The 16,889-nt window shown below is 38.0% G+C and overlaps 1 protein-coding gene across 1 annotated transcript in view; it reads right to left on the reverse strand.

Annotated features, from left to right (window-relative positions):
* Positions 1–5,394: 5,394 nt before the first annotated feature.
* Positions 5,395–16,889, reverse strand: part of LOC101862554 (T-cell immunomodulatory protein) — a 17,643-nt gene continuing 6,148 nt past the window's right edge. Inside the window, exons 7-17 of the mRNA XM_005091284.3 lie at positions 15,990–16,071; positions 14,881–14,969; positions 14,244–14,440; positions 13,302–13,452; positions 11,566–11,671; positions 10,973–11,016; positions 10,114–10,192; positions 9,644–9,765; positions 8,286–8,368; positions 6,342–6,459; positions 5,395–5,863 (exon numbers count right to left, since the gene is read on the reverse strand). Of these exons, the coding sequence (XP_005091341.1) occupies positions 5,804–5,863; positions 6,342–6,459; positions 8,286–8,368; positions 9,644–9,765; positions 10,114–10,192; positions 10,973–11,016; positions 11,566–11,671; positions 13,302–13,452; positions 14,244–14,440; positions 14,881–14,969; positions 15,990–16,071 (1,131 nt within the window). The 3' untranslated portion in view covers positions 5,395–5,803. The remainder of the gene's footprint in view (positions 5,864–6,341; positions 6,460–8,285; positions 8,369–9,643; positions 9,766–10,113; positions 10,193–10,972; positions 11,017–11,565; positions 11,672–13,301; positions 13,453–14,243; positions 14,441–14,880; positions 14,970–15,989; positions 16,072–16,889) is intronic.

Here is a 16,889-nt window from a genome sequence, read left to right on the forward strand (position 1 = left end):
TTGCCCATAACTCAAGAATCGGATACGCAATAAAACTCAAAAACAGAATAAATTTCAAGTCAGTATACACATTCTTTGAAAGTGGTATGTAACTGTCTGAAAGGTAAGGAACACTACTTTCTTGTAAAAAAAATTAACTTTTTATCTCCGGCCAGCCGCTCCCAGTCGGAACCACTATGCCGGAGAGCCGCTGACAGCGGCTTGGGGCACATTCCTTTACGACGACTTCGACATCAAATTACTTTTCGGCAATTGTCGAAAACAGTTCTCTTATACCGGAATTTCGTTCATTAAGTGAAGAACTATCAAAATAGGTTTGCTAGTTTTGATTAATGATCCATTTAAGAATGTTTTTGTCTTTTTTAGACTTAGCCCCCAGAAAAGGGCCCCGGTGTAGGGGTTTACCCCTCTAGATAAAGAGTTAGACCATACATTAGCTCATCATCAACCATCCATAATATCTGACAAAATATAAAATGATGAAGACACACACACACAAAAATTATTATCCATGTAATCACATGTAGCCTAAGAAGTTAACAACTAAGGACAAACACTCAAAGCATAGATCTAATATAAAGACAAAGACTTCAAATTATTCATTAAGGGCAATTTATTTGTTACTTCAGATAACAGGAATTTCAAATAATAAATCAAACTGCAATCTTCTTTCAAACAGAACACTCAGGAAGTAATGAGGACACATCCAGGTCAAGATCATACGAAGTGGGAGATAGACCTTCCATTTCACGAATACAGCCATGTCCACTTACCAGCAACTCGGATTAGAGCATCAGCATCTTAAGCTTCTGTACCAGAATTTTTCCTGCATAAATAAGCTCTTTAATAGAAACCTTTTCCTCTAACGGCAACCTTCATCTATAAGTTGTCTGACAAAACTATTGTTGGATGATGCAAAAACTGTGATTATCGACGCAGGACTATGATTTCAGTGTTTGTGTATCCCTCCTATTTAGTTGATCTACCCACAACACTTACTTAGGTCAAATAATACACTACAGGGGGTACAGGAAATCATTTCATATCCTCTCACCAAGAGCAACCTTCCTTCAAGAGTCTCTTCCTAGCAAGAGGAAAAGTCTTTGATCACTGTGCAAAACATTATTGCCCTGTGATTGTGATTCACTTGAAAGGATAAGTTCTTGTGGGACCTTGGCCTCTGCACTGCCTATGTTCTCACTTTACAACATAACAACATCACCACATCCTTCTATTAAGAATTTTGCGAGTGTGTATGTGCATGCACGTGTGGTGTGTGTGTGTGTATGTGTAAGTGGTGTATGTGTAAGTGAGTGAGCGAGTGAGTGAGCGAGTGAGTGAGTGAGTGAGTGAGTGAGTGAGTGAGTGGGAGGGAGGGAGGGAGGGAGGGAGGGAGGGAGGGAGGGAGGGAGGGAGAGAGAGAGAGAGAGAGAGAGAGAGAGAGAGAGAGAGAGAGAGAAGAGTGTATGTGTGTGTTGGTGGGTGCACATCATGCTGTGTTGGAAAATTCAGTTAGAAACTAAGGCTTGCTTCCCAAGGGAATTGCTGTTAGGCAGACACAAATGTACTTTTGTCATCATTAGCCTCGTTTGAAAAGCTACATTACTTCCACACAGACAATGGATCACATAGCTTCCACTTTGGTAGGATTGGCAAATGATTCCCTACACAGTAAAAAAACCCATCAATTTCAGATATATCTTGTTTTACAAAATCTGGTTTATAAGATGAGCAAAAATTTTTTTATGACATGAGTTATTACTATCATAAAATAAGCATGCGACCTAGATCTAGATATATGGCAACATTTTGAAATTGAAAACTGACCAGGAGAAAATAGAGAAAAAGTCAAAATCACAAAATTAAAGGGAGGTACATGTGCATACACTGTCATACAAGAAATTAAGACCCCACACCATTATTCTGAACCCCTCCCCCCACCCCCCAAATCGACACAATTTAGATTATCCAGGAGTTAAGAGGAAAGAGGAGGGCTTCAATCCTGCCTGTCAGGGATAACATGGGCTTTGAGGGACACAACGTTCCACCAAAAAGACTGAGATGCTCAATAAAATTTCCCCAAATAGGAAACAAAACTTGTGCCTTATGTGTGCTATGGTGAGGCGCCTAGCCCCTACACCACAGACACCTGTCAACTATTCTAGTATCAAAGTTCAACTATCCTTTCAATACTACACGAAATGAAAAATATTACCTGCAGTGCAACACATAATTTATCAGACACTGAATCCCCACGCTCTTTTATCATTTCCAAGAAAGAACTGTTGGCCTGGAGGATACCAGTCATTTGAAAGAAACTATACTTTTCAGTTGAGCAAAGCAGATGAGAAACTTCCATCTGGACATAAGACACTACAGCCTGAAAGTACTCTGAGCATGACTGATGACCAGACAGAATTTTTAAGAAACTACTTCTGTACTCTCCATCAACTGTTTCTATAGATGTGGCATGCTCTTTTTTTCAGTACCACATTGCTGATATTAAGCTAATCTACTTCTTTTGAGCTCCAACAAAGACAGTAGTTAGATTCTTGATAACAAAACAAAACAAAAAAGCCACAGACTTAGGACTTATTTTACACTGGTCTCAAGGTAATATTAATTAATATGATCTACAGATGTAAACAGACACATGCCTTAAACTTTGCACAAGCATGCTCTCCTCTTTTTTCAACTGTAGTTTCAAAAAGGAATAAAAATGCACAAACATACAGCCACGAGTCACAAACCCTCTCACACCAAATTCCAATCATCAATCAACATAAAAGACATACAATTTCATTTGTACCACAGGCACAGGCCTACACATGAGGGCATAAATAGCAAGACAATATTGCACTAAAGTCGATATTATCCATTTGGAATACTTACAGAGATTCGAATATCACATACATTCAGACCTGAGTTAACCAATTTCACATTTCGGCTCAAACACAAGCATTAGAAATTCACTATCTCTACCCCAAAATATTGTAAGACTGCAATGCAAGGCTTATACTTGCGGTAAATCAGTCTGTTTCCACTCTGAAATTGCTCCATCCAACGTTCTCAAAACAAATAACCACAAAATAAGAGGTAAAAACACAAACAAAACCACAAGGGGTGATCAATAACTTAACAAAGCATAAAAGAGTGTCCACACAAATGATTAAAACCAAGCAATTCCTTGACATATTCAAATCTCCATAAAGAAGAAATCAAGTGGGGTAAAGTAAGGTTTCTGTGAATCATTTCTTCAATGATACCAGCAAAATAACAAAACTGAGCAACAAAAAAATTTGTTCATATCCCATGTAATTTGCTATTAAAAAAAAGGTAAAGAGTTTATCTCGTGCAAGATTATGCGGACACGGAGGAAAAATATTAAGAAAACCATACAGTCCCCATCAGAAAAAAAAGTCTAATTGAAGACAAGGTTTAGTGTAACGGTAGGGAAAAAGAAAGATTTATGGACAGAAAAAAAACCAACAGAGGAAGAAAAGAAGTTAGACCTACCATTCGGGATCGTCATGAAAAGGAAGGCAAAACTCTACACATCATAGAAAATCCAGCTTATTCTAAAACATGGTATAAACTAAAAAGAAAACATTAGATTACAGCTGATCACTTACTACTGACGTTCAAACAGATTATCAACCTGATACAATATTGAATTGACTTATCCATTTTGGAAGCCAAAAAAATGCAATTCCCACCATTATTAAAGCATTCAGACATATATATATATATATAAATCAATGCGTGGAAGTTTCATATTCATCATAAACAAGAATTTTCATAAGGTGCTGCATACAAAGATACAAGACAAAAATATGGCATTAAAACAAAATACAATTAAAGTCAAGTAACCTTTTTCCGCAAACTTGCTTGTCACATGGAAAATGCTTTCACATAATTTGACTGCCATCCGTGGAAAGTTATAATTTCTAAGCTAATACTTCAAATTTTTGTATCAAAATACAGTATGACACAGATAGGTTGAAGACAGAAGACTCGAAATCATGCATTTGTCAAACTGTGTCTACGGTCCCGTTTTTTCTTCTTCTTTATCTCAGTAAGAAAATTACGTAAAGCTCTAATACAAACACAGAAATATTCGAATTAATTACGCCGCTGTAGAGGTCTAAACTCAATGTCCTTTGAGCTGCACTTGAGACCAAAGTAATAACAATAATAAAAACTGAAAAAGGCAAGGTCGGTAAAATACCACCGTCCCCCTCCACAGAAGCAGCTAGCTGTGCTATTTTAGTGCGTTGCTCGATACACATGCCCAATGATTATCTAGCTAGGCTTGTGTGGAGCGGGCAAGAGAGACAGTTGTGTATCACACAATCTATTGTTTTGCCCCTAAAGTAGCAGTCTTTGTTGCCTCCTTTGATTCTCTGACACAGCCGATGCCATAACACTGTTCTCGTATCCTTGAATTACGGATCCCTCACACTACCGAGGCCGCTCCCGAGGAATCCAAGCTATCCGTGTTTTACTGTACAATGCAGCGACAGAACAAAGGTGAAATAAAATACGAGTTCTTTCACATTACAGAATCAGGAAAAACAAATTTGATCTCTACTTTCTGCCATACACCAATACAAAAAGTATATATATGTCACTGTCACTCATGGCAAACAGCAAATGGACTAACACCACACTTGATCCTTATGTAATGGAATAGGTTTCCCACATCCAAGGCAACAATGGAGTATGCACCAGACCAGACCATCAATGATTTATTTATAGAGGCACCAGCCATCCATGTCCAGGTGCTGTTTTAGTAGAGTATGCACCAAAAAAAAAGAAAGGGGAGGGGGGGGGGTAGGAGACACCTAACAAGCAAAACAAGTAGCATAGCCATAGCAAAATGAAACTTGAGCAAAATACCGGCCTTGTCCTGGTGTTTTCACCTCAACCTCCGCAATGAACGCAGCTGTGAAAACTTGACAGTTGTACTTAATTCGTCACGAAAACCAGAAAATTCGCCCCGTATGTCTTACGTCCTACGGTAGCAGTAGAGCTAAAAAACAAAGTATTGTTCTCGTTTCATGTCAATAACCTTGTTCAAATCATTTTTAGACTACTGCTTGAGTAAAACTGGAACAAGGTAAATAAAATGCAAAATTTTGTCCACCAGCAGTCAGAAAAGCTGAACATTCATTGTCACAATATCACCATGCCAGCTACCCGGAAGCCACATCCAACAGCTGCTTCAACTGCTGGGTAATGCTATTTTGGGGGGTTCAGTCTCAGTTTTCTGTCCCCACATTTTCATAACAATTTCATGCAACACAAACTTGGATTTCATTTATAAAGGTTTTGTACATCTCACAAAACTAAATAGACATTAAAAAAAGACCTGCCTGATGAGCAGCAAAACGATTTTCAAAGACCTAGTGATCCTCCAATCAGCCAGAAAGATACATTTTTTCCAATCTCATATATCACTACATCTGTATTACCAAAAACATATAAAAAACCAAACTGTGAGAAGAAAAATCTGGAATGTTTAAAAATAATGGAATTGAAAGATGCACAGCAAAACATATCACATGGTTTCACGACTTAGAAAAGGAGATATCAAGAGAAAAAAAAAACAGTTAAGAAAAAAAGCAGATCTTTAAATAGTTTGATAACTTGAAAGCTTTTTTATATTAAAAGTGCAGTGGGGATACAAGGATTCTCTGAAGAGTTCTCAAAGTTCCAAGTGCAGTACTGTTGCAACATGAGTAATAGACTCACTTTGCGAAGTATAACGCAAAACATCTAAATAAGCTCCTAAACATAACAATCACATGGCATCAAAGTGGAAGCGCTGGGCCTCTTGAAGCTTTTCTCTCTTATCCTCCATCTGTACCAGAAAAAAAGAAAAATGAATATGATGAGTATGACAAATTTGAAATCGAGACAAATGTGGAGAAAAATTTGCTACTTTTTGTGTTGAGAAAAGCTGTTTCACAAATCCGTACGGGTGTTTAAGAAAAAATGTTGCAAATACAAAGAAAATATAGCTCTGCATAGTCGGTATCTGCAAAAGCTATAAGTAATTTCGAGCTTTTCGAGAGTTTGTGTTATATCTGTGCCCGACTATATGTGTTCTAAATACAAAAAAACATACATTATAGGGACAGAAAAAAATTCAGAACATGAAAATCTGTTTGCTATGAGTGTCTTTGCTATGTGCGAGCTAGACTGGATATAAATGATTGTAAGAAAATGTGGCACTTTCGATTATATAAATCACATGTCACTGATTTTGTAATTTACAATGCTCAAGAGAATAACTAAATAGAAATGCAATTTAAGAAAATGGCTTTAAAGACACTCACCCTTTCTCTCCACTGCAGAAGACCAACAATGATGGCGATAAATGCACAGGTGCCTAAGAGTGATACTCCAGTTAACAAGACCAGCCGGCTTGGTGTGATATACAACTCGTGTTTCCAGCTGACAAAGAAAACAAATGAAATACATTCAGAGGGGGGGTAACACAGCGTCAGCTAAAGACACTTTCCACAAAATTTTGATTTGGATAAAATCAAACAGTCAATGAAATCTAAAATAAAATCATACTTAATTGCAGTTTCTCTCATTTTATGTACTCAACATCTTTATTATCTTTTTTTTTTTAAATGGGAGAAACAAGGAGTGGAGACTGAATTCTTTTAAGTAAGAGTTTTATGGAGCTCGCAACTGTAGAAGGTCATATGAGCGCCGAATTCTTAAATAATCATAACATATATTATGTACCAAGTGAGCACTACAATGTTCTTTATGTGACTCAAAACATGGGAATTATGAGAACAAACATATGTGAGGCATCGTGGTGAAATCAGGCGCTCGTCAAAATAATGAAATCGAAGATATCGGCATTTTTCATCCAATTTGACAATGTTGGTTTTATGGCTCAACAGCTTTTCTTTTATGTCTGTCAATTTAAAAACATAGTTCTGTGTGGATTTTACTGAAAAACATTGATTAAAGGCACAGCAAATGTAAATTTTCAGTTTCCAAGGACTCTCAAGCTTTGGAAATCACCAAACTTCGGCTGCCATTTTCTCACTAATTTTACCACTGAAACCAAGCAATCCCAACCTCCTTCTTTAAATCAAAAGATGGTCAAATGAACAATCTTTAAAATGATACCAATAACTCCAGATGCCCCAAAACTGACAGTGCCTGATTCTACTGCGTCGTGACGCTGCCTCAATACATGTAACTGTTGTATGTCCCAATTTTTACAATAGTTGACCTGACTTGGTATTCTACCTAAATAATTACTGCAGGTGGGGGAGTGGGGGGTTGTTTTTTGTTTTGCATCAACTATAATTTTCAAGTTAGAAAGTTAATAAAACAATATAAATTTAATAGAAGATTATTTCATTTCCACAAAGTTGCCAAAAATGTCGAATTCAAATCTTTGAGTTCTGTTATCTCAAAACATATACAGAACACTGGCAGGAAAAGATGACCATAAGCCATACAGTTAACAGGAGATTTTTGGTTGTGATAAATATTTCATGGCCTCATCTAGATTTAAATTATTAGGGGGGTGGGCTGCCTTGACACTTCTCGTCATGACTAACCCAGGGATACACTCCTGAAGAAAGATGGGTATAATTGGTAACATTTTCCTCAATTGGGAATCAAATTCATAACTTTCATGTGGAAAGTGAACAAGAACCCAACCATTACACCTCAAATGTCAGTCAGCTGAATACATATAGTGCTGTGCCACACATTGTGACCCTAGTCCTTGTGCTGCATGGCTCACAAAACAAAAATAACAAAACATATTCAGGCCTCTTGTTATCACTTCCCTGAATGGGAAATTTGTCAACACTTGTCCACAAGAAGAGAGAGGACAATAGAAACTGTTTTGACAATCAGGTAAATTATATTAAAAACATTTCATGAGGAAGCATCAGTGTGTTCTTATACCTATAATAAGAGTCACGTGTGTTTACGCACATAATGTAGTGTTATGATTCACGGTGACAGCATGCAAGACTTTAAATCCTGCAGGGTTAGCAACTGCACGAAAAATTTGCTGTAAAAACACTATGTTGTACTAGAACAAATGTACATGCCTATCCTCTCAGAAAGAGAACATTCTGAACCTCTGTCTGGTATCTCAATTTCCAACTATTGCCCTTAATCGCTTATTCTTTACATCAAGACAAGGGTGATCGAGTTGTAGGCTCCCACAGCCCTGACTTTGCCGATAGCACATTCTCTCACTGTGTCAGGTCTAATCCTCTGATAGTAGTTACCTGCCAGGTGAGCTCACTGGATACGGCACCACAATCACATGAGAGTTGGGAATGATCGTTGACCAGGAGTGTCGTCGTGGAGACTGGGAAAGGTTGATTTTTTTAAAAAAGTCATTTTGGACCAAAACGAAACATTTAAAAAAATCTTCTGTTGCAACCCCCCCCCCAGCTCTTTCATGTATTCAAGGAGATATGTACGCAAAAATCAATTTCTACGCTAAGAGATTATTATTGATAATCTGATCAAAAATTTAAAAATTTTCAATAAATTTCAGTTTTAGAGACATTTTTAAATGTTACTAGGTAAGTCACGACAAAGTTTCCGACAAAACTTTGAGAAAAGTTTGTATAACAATTTTTTAAAAAGTTTTCAAGAGTAGTGGTGCTTCCTATATGTACAGTCAAACCTGCCCTGACGGCTACCTCTGTAAGACGGCCACCTGTACTAACGGCCACTTTCCATTTCCCCCCTTGTGTTTTTTCTATATAATTTAACTGTATAAAACGGGCACCTGTCCAATGCGGCCACGGCCACCATATTTTAACACGCAACCCCTATCACACTGAGCAATAACACTTGTCTTAGACGGCCACCTTAGTGGCTCCATTACGTTTTGTCATAAATTGTGCATTGGCCCCTGGCGTTGTGGGCTAGCCGTCATAATCCAATCACCTGTCGTTGTTGTTAGGTAGCCCCTCCAACTGATCATGTTGCGTAGGCCCCTCCCACTGTTGACCAATTGCTACCAATTTTCAGCTGCTTGTGAGGTAAGCGTGTGATCCCTCATAACCCATAAGCCCCGCCCAGAACTCATACACAAATCGTAAGTGAGATGAGAGGTCTCTGTTTACCCAGTCTGTAACAAAGTAACAAAGGATGTCAACATGAACTTGTGACAGAAGCGTCGCTTGTTCTCCGAATGGGGCGACCCATGTGTTTGTTTTAACATGGCACTCGGTCTTCCTCGTCTGATACATTTCATTTTATTGTCATCCTTGTGCAAAATCAGCAACAAAATAAAAATTACAAACAAAATACAAACCACCACCACCATCACCAACAACAACAAAAACAACAACAATGCGGCTACTTTCGATTGGGACCTCAGATGGGAATGGTTTGTTTTCTTCATCTTGATCAGTCCTGCCTAAGACGGCCACCTGTCTTATTAGGCCACTTTTCTCCTTGATAATGGGTGGCCGTCTTACACAGGTTTGACTGTATATCATAATTTCTTCAAATTATTTTGGAAATACGAAAAATTTCCTTTGAATGTTATCAAACAATTCAATTAACACACTCTGTAATGTCATGTAACGCATCACTGTCTTAGGTATCCTTTCTGCAAAGCTCTCACCTGCCCGCTTGGATAAGGAATGCCGACTTCTAACTCGTCCACAAAGTTGGGTGTCCTCCCCAAGCCAAACAACATAAACGGCAGTTGAAGGGAAAAGTATGCAGACTGCGTCAGCTGTGATGCTGTGTGGGGAAAGATGACAAAGAATTGAAAACTTAGAAGAAAAAAAAAGCTAACGCAGGCCAATGAATCATTTGCACATTAGTTCAGCAAACAAAAATGGAACAAACTTTGAACAGAAAAGTCTTATCTTACCTGTAAGACATGAGACAGGACACAAATATGTCACATGTGTATTTAACGGTAGCAGATTCTAGTTCACACCCTCCCATTTAGAAAGACCACAGAAAAACTTTAACAATAAAATTGCCCTTGATATTTCACAGTCATTTGTACACAGTGAGCAACTGTAGGAACAAAGAAAATATTCTCAGATCTGAATCTCCAAAAAAGTCACGACTGCAACTCACCTATTCCGATCTGTTCTCCTCCTGAAGGATTGGTACTTTCAAATTTAGCCGTGGGACCCACTTGGTTCACTCCATATGGCTTCAAAAAATAAGACAAGGTGTGAAAGAAATGTAATAAATAAAGTCAATGCAAAATTACAGTATCTCTTAATGCAGAAAAGCAGCCCTTACTTCTTGACTTCATAAGAAAAACACAAACAAGGTTTACAGTTTTCAAATGCAAAACAGATGTTACACATTGCATAGCTCACAATCAACTTTTTGTCGAACTAAAAACAACAAGCATAATAGAAAACAAAAGTAAATATTTTCATAACATTCTTTCTTCGCCCCAGTGAACTTTTCAACACAAGCTTCCAGAATTTACCGCCACCCAAACATGTAGAATAAAATTTTATAGCAGCCGCAGTTGAAGAGGAGCTTAAAAGACAGGTCCACACAGATGTAGGCTGTGGGAACAGAATAGACCTACGTCAGAAACAGGTGGGGATGATTAATAAATGTCTCTACAGGTGATGTAAAATTTTATGGTTACATTCATTGCCTTGTCACACAGAATAGATATGGGCTTAACTCCCACAAGGAAAAGGAATTTTTATATAGTTTCTTCGCCTTTCCACTGGAGTACAGCCCAAGATGGCTCTAACAGTTAAGACACCCCATGTCCTAAACGAATTAAACTGAGATGAGGGAGGTAGCCTATATAAACAATTACAATCACTACCATCATTATGTTGGTTTATTTTTCTTTGGGAGTGATATGGGTCAATAAATATGTGAACAGCAGAAGTTGAGGATGCCATTTCAACCTCCAACATACCGCCCAAAAATTGAGCATCAATTAAGGCATCTGACTCACCTGGTGGTCATTGGGACAGTCGCTGTGACAAAGTCCACTCACCACTGAGGAGCAACAAGGAAAAAACGTGAAAAAAAAATATCCACCCCAGCTCTAATACTAATAGAAACCAACATTCAAATAATGTTAACTGTGACAAACTTCTATAAGTTATAAGCATGTTTCTTTGAAAGATAACACATAAATGCTTTCTCACTCTTTACAAATAACTTCTAACATTCTAGAGTACATTTCTGGAAATGGAAAAAGTAAACAATTCAGCAATACATCAGCACTATAAATGCCCTCACACTGTCACAAGAAAAGAGTAGTAGTCCAGTATCCAAGACTGCTATGTTTGTATTTCTTTTAACCATTACATTTAGTGTGCCTGAAAAGCATATTACCACTTTTTGGGAATACAATAATCAGCAGAACACTTATCTTGTGCTCAGAAATCTTTCATCCTTGGGGGCTTCTGCATGCGTTTCTCGAGAGATGATTAGATCGCTCACTTTCTATTTTTATAGTATGCCATCTATTCAAAACTTGATATAATTAATTTGCTCGAGTAAACTTTGTAAGTAATCAATAAAAACAAAATGTGTGGGTACCTAACACTTTGAGGAAACTGGCATCTCCATTGAAGTCTTGCTCAATGGCCCTGATAAAGACTCTGTTATCCCCAGTGACCTCGGATAGCAAAATGTCAAGAGCACCCTGCAAAAAAAAGGTGAAAGCAACATCACAAAACTACTATGTGTTAGGAATTCCACTTAGTTTACGTACTTTGTAACTAAGGACAGACGAATGAGATAATTTTTTATTCACAGATAATCCACTGCCAGTGTATCAGTAATTGCTCCTCTCTTTTCCAGTGCTATTGTTTTCTCCTCATCCTTATCTTTCTTTTTGTAGTATAAATCTTAGTCTCATGGAAGTTGATTAGACATCATCAGAGATGCAACGGTAATAAAAATACTAACTGTATGTGTTAGGTACCAGAAACTAAATTTTCAAAGTAGCTGTATGCCAAATTTATCTGTTCCATTTGAAAGGCCTATATCCACTGAGCATTATTTTTACCATTTTTTAACCTCTCCGTCAATTTTTAAGAAAATGGTAGTTGTTTAAAATTTGATCAAATTTGTTAAAGTCAGTCACTGGCTGCAACCCCATTTTTGACAGACAATAAGGGAGTACCAAGTGCACTAAACATCTCCATATTAACAGAGTACAATCACTATAACAAATATGTGGAGCCTAATTTTTTTAAAGACTGTGAGATCATTACAAATCAATATTTTATCGGCTCAAACACGATGATCTGTCGTTATTTCGACAAAAACACCGAGCGTTGACCCGGCCGGACCGGCCCCCGCGGCGAGTGAGTCGGCTCTATACTGTAGTGTACCCCGTGTGCCGGGTCACATGCTTTCTGAGTCTCGCAGAAGGATTGATGAAAAATAATTCCAACCTGATTACTTTATTCTAATAGGAAATGAACTGATCTTTTAATTGATACCTTGTTTAAGCCTGTATTTTACATATTTTGTGTAAAAAGTGATTTTTAAACATTTTGACAGTATTTTTAAAAGCTTTCTATTTAAACGCCAAAGGCCAAATATATACCACGGAAAAGCCTGTTTAAAGCTCTACAGTTCGCCAATGAAAAGACGGTATTTAATCATCCTTCGTTCTGCGAAGCATTTGAAAGCACGCACGTCAATTTTTTAATCGGCCGACCGCGCATTCCGACCGCGAGGGGCTTCGCTTTCGTCGGCAATTCTCCAGCTCCTAATAATCAGAAATATCAACAACTTACACTATTGTAACAAGGAAAATCTGAACTTTTACAAGGTGTACGGCATTTGGTGTTTTATAGCGAAACAGCAAAGAAACAGCGATCGGAATTACCCCGATTTCACCGATACCACACCTTCGGAAGGCCGTGAGTGCCCGCGAGGCCGTGTTTACGCTACCTCTATGTATAGAGAGCATAACCATGCTCTGAGTGCTTTACAACTATTCAAAATGGAACACTATTGTTACTACAATGGGAAAAGGAACACAACATAGATCTGTGGCAGACCTAGCATCCATTGCCTACTTTTCACTTAATCATTTCTCCCCAGTGCAAGACTTACCACCCCATGGGGAGACAATGTGAAGATTGGGTGCCGGACTATGGTCACGTTATGTCACTGATTGGAAAACACCACAGTGTACCCAGCTTCTCTCTTCCAACTTCTCAAAACATGACAGACACCTAAAGCCTGCTGGATTGAGCACAGCATAAAAAGCAATGTAAAAGCTAGCCCATTAGGAAAAACAAAAAAGCTCCACTTACATTCTCCATGAGGTCAAAAAATGCTGCAATGACGGGTTTATGCTTATGTAGAGGTTGACCGTAGTCTATGGAGAGAGTTCGGGAAAATCCTTCACATTTGTCTGTCCCACACCTCTCGTTATACATTAGGAATGATGACATATTAGTGCTCCTGAAATAACAAAACAATATCAAATAAAATGCTGATGAATGGTTGGGCCTGTTAGACTTACATTACAACCCAGAGAACCAAATAGGTCTATATCTCAAACAATTTACTCAACAAATTAAAAAAGGGAACTTGAAACTCCAGGAACAAGCTGTCTCCATTGATAAAGCTTGAAAATTAACTTCTCTACACTTTGAATCAAACTGGAAGCTAGAAATGGTCTGACAATTAAATAAGAGCCTTCCCTGCTCTCTCTCTCTCCCCCTTCAATTTTCTGAAATAGGTTAGAAACATCAAATATGAGGAAAATGGAGCCTTGCCAATATGTCTGCAAACTTTTATGCATTATTATACTATTATACATACAGAAGATGCATACAACCCATAAACCACAACATGGCTAGCTTTGTTAACTATTATCATAAATTAATCCATACTAGACATCAGTTTCTAGGATTGGGATCACAAAATTTAATTCCCAAATCAAAGTCTTGTTTCCCTTAAAATCAATGGCTTGGACGACTGCAAAGCTATCCCTTTGCTAACCTGTTCATTTCAGTTTACCATCTCAGACCTCGTCAAGGATACATCATGTTAGGAACCCAAACACTGTCATTTACATCTTTCAATCCCCCTTGAGTTTTAACCTGTTTTCAGTTCAGTGAACAATTGAAATCATTCTCCAAGGACACAACACCCTACCTTGCCAAACCACAGATACATACATTATGATGCAGTGTGTTCAGAGTCACACGTGACACCCCCCCCCACCCAAAGTAAAAACACTGAAATACCCCGCATGCGTTTCTTTCAGCACTGCGACTGCATCGGGATATCCATCATGGTTAAAATCACCCATCCTCAGCATGATGGGCAGGGAGAGCCAAGAGGTGGGGTTGATAGTTTTCTCAAATGAGGTTTGGTGATTTTCGTCCGGCTTGAAGTTAACGTCCAACCGATGCCACTTGCCCCCACTGGCGCCTTCTGTGTACTGAGTGAAAGAAAAGATGACTCTGTCAATCCTCGAAAGAAGACCTGTTCCACAATGACATTCACTAACACCCCCCCCCCCCCCCTCATTCTCCTCTTAAAATGATTATACATTCTTTAATTCTTGAACTCCCACAAATGCTACTTAGATCATTTAGGAGGCAGGCACAAGCAGCAAACCAAAAAAATTGTAGTGCAATTATAAATGTTAAGTGCCCCTATCAACAAAATTTAGATCACTTAGGGGGAGGGCTACTTTGACCCTGCCTAGCAGTGCCAGACCTTGCTGAGAGCTATACAACATCCCAGGAGAGATATATGTTTAAAAAAACCCTCCCAACTTGGGAATAAAACTCCCACCTTCTGCATGCAATAGTAAAGAATCTAACCACCATTCCACAGATGCTGATAAAAAAAAAAAAAACAACAATAAAAACTTACTTTATTGTTGGTCCACACAAATATGGCAGCTTCTTTGCACTCTTCATCTAGGCATCCAGGCAGGACGATGTTCGTCTCATGATTACCGTCTGATGGAACAAACAACATCAATTTATCAAAATGATAAAGCGCAAAAAAAAATATTCAGATAAGTATCTGATTGACTTTGATAATGTCTTAACTGAAACTGCATCTCATGATCTACTAGAGGCCTTGTCATCTTTATGGGCAGTCTGTAAAAAATTGTTGAATCAGTCTCTATTCAAACCCTGACTTATATAAAATCCTAGCCTTACTTAGTTATTTACACACTTTTACTACAGACTGAAAATTCACTGAGCTAAAACATGTTTAATGTCTAATATCAGTAAAAATTTTATAGAAAAAATAGACAGAACATACCAAGTTCAGATTCAAGTATGGTACAGTCAAAACTTTCTAAGACAGCCACCCATTATCGAGGAGAAAAGCGGTTGTCTTAAATAGGTGGACATCTTGGGACGTGTTATTATGATTCTTTGAAAATGCAAAGGGGAAATGAGAAATGGTTCTTAGTACAGGTGATCGACTTGGACAGGTGGCTGATTTTGCCTGTACACATTACCAGTTAGAAAGCAACTACACAACAGGAAAATGCCCACCTTTACACAAACACACTGATATTGTGTACACACATTACCGGTTAGAGCACAACTACACACTAGGAAAACAACCATTTACTGAATATATCAAACAATTAGGGACCTGTCAATTTTGTGACTTCACAATGGAGAAATGTTGAAAGGTGATAACTTTTTATCGCACACCTTAACATCACATTTAGTCCTGAATAATAAAACAAATGAAAAGCTTATGAAAATACAGAAGCTGGTGAGGATAACTTGTTAACTTGTACAGACTTTAAAAAAATCAATGCTTTACCAGAAGCTTAATTTCAAAATGTCCTGCTTTTTTCAGTATCATAGAAAATAAATGTGAACTTTGAGCAAATGATGAAGCATGCCATTTTAACAATTGGGTGACTTCTGTGACCTGACCATTATATTCAATTGAAATCCTAAGATATGTGAGAGGTGATAACTAGTAAGTTCTACACATTCATCACTTACTGAAGTCAACAAATGATGCTTGGCCAACATGCTTCAACGAAGCAGGTGCAGAAATGCTTTTCACCCATGTCAAGTTTCCTGCCTGAAACATACAAAAGCTATCATCAGAAAGTTAACTAAAAACATAACAATACACAAAATAGTGAGTCCAGAACAATTAACAATTCCTCATTAAGCAACAAGGAACTAAGTTTAAAAGTAGACTATTTACCTATTTTTATACTATTCCATTTTTTTTATCAGCTTAACAAAAAGCATATATATGAAAGCATATGAAAAAAGAAAATGGCAAACATAGCTTTTTAGATACTGCAAAATCGTGCCTTTCATAAAATACAAAAGCAATTCAGTTTCTCTTTTCAGCCACTGGAGCTACTGTCTAATTAACCTTGTGCATAACCTAATGCAGTAATCAAACATTATATTTGACCACAATTAAATGATTTTACATTATAAACTCAAAACTGAAAGTTGTGAACAAATAATAAATTATCGTTTACTTACAAGATGGCGGTATAAACAGAGCACACTGGAGGCTCTCATGGCCTAGAGGTTAAGCTGTTCGCCTCTCATTCAAATGTCCCAGGTTCGAATCCGGGTAGCGACCGAAAAATTTTCTCCTTTCACCTCTTTCCCTACTCTCTAGCAATATTCTGTCATCTGCTTTCTTCTCCACTTTCTGCCCCCACCCCCTCATCTTCTTTGCCCCTTCCTCTGATTCCCGACTCTTTCTGCAGTCTTTCTACTGCTACTTCTTGGCTCCTTCTGACAGCTGTCTTTCAGCCACACCCAAAAATTCAAAATTCCCTACCAACTGAAAATGTTTAATGTGGCCCTCGTGCTCATATGACCTTATGCAGTTGTGAGCGCCGTAAAACAATTACCAAACCCCCCCCCCCC

The sequence above is a fragment of the Aplysia californica genome, unplaced genomic scaffold (assembly GCF_000002075.1).
Source record: "Aplysia californica isolate F4 #8 unplaced genomic scaffold, AplCal3.0 scaffold00027, whole genome shotgun sequence".
Lineage (NCBI taxonomy): Eukaryota > Metazoa > Mollusca > Gastropoda > Aplysiida > Aplysiidae > Aplysia > Aplysia californica.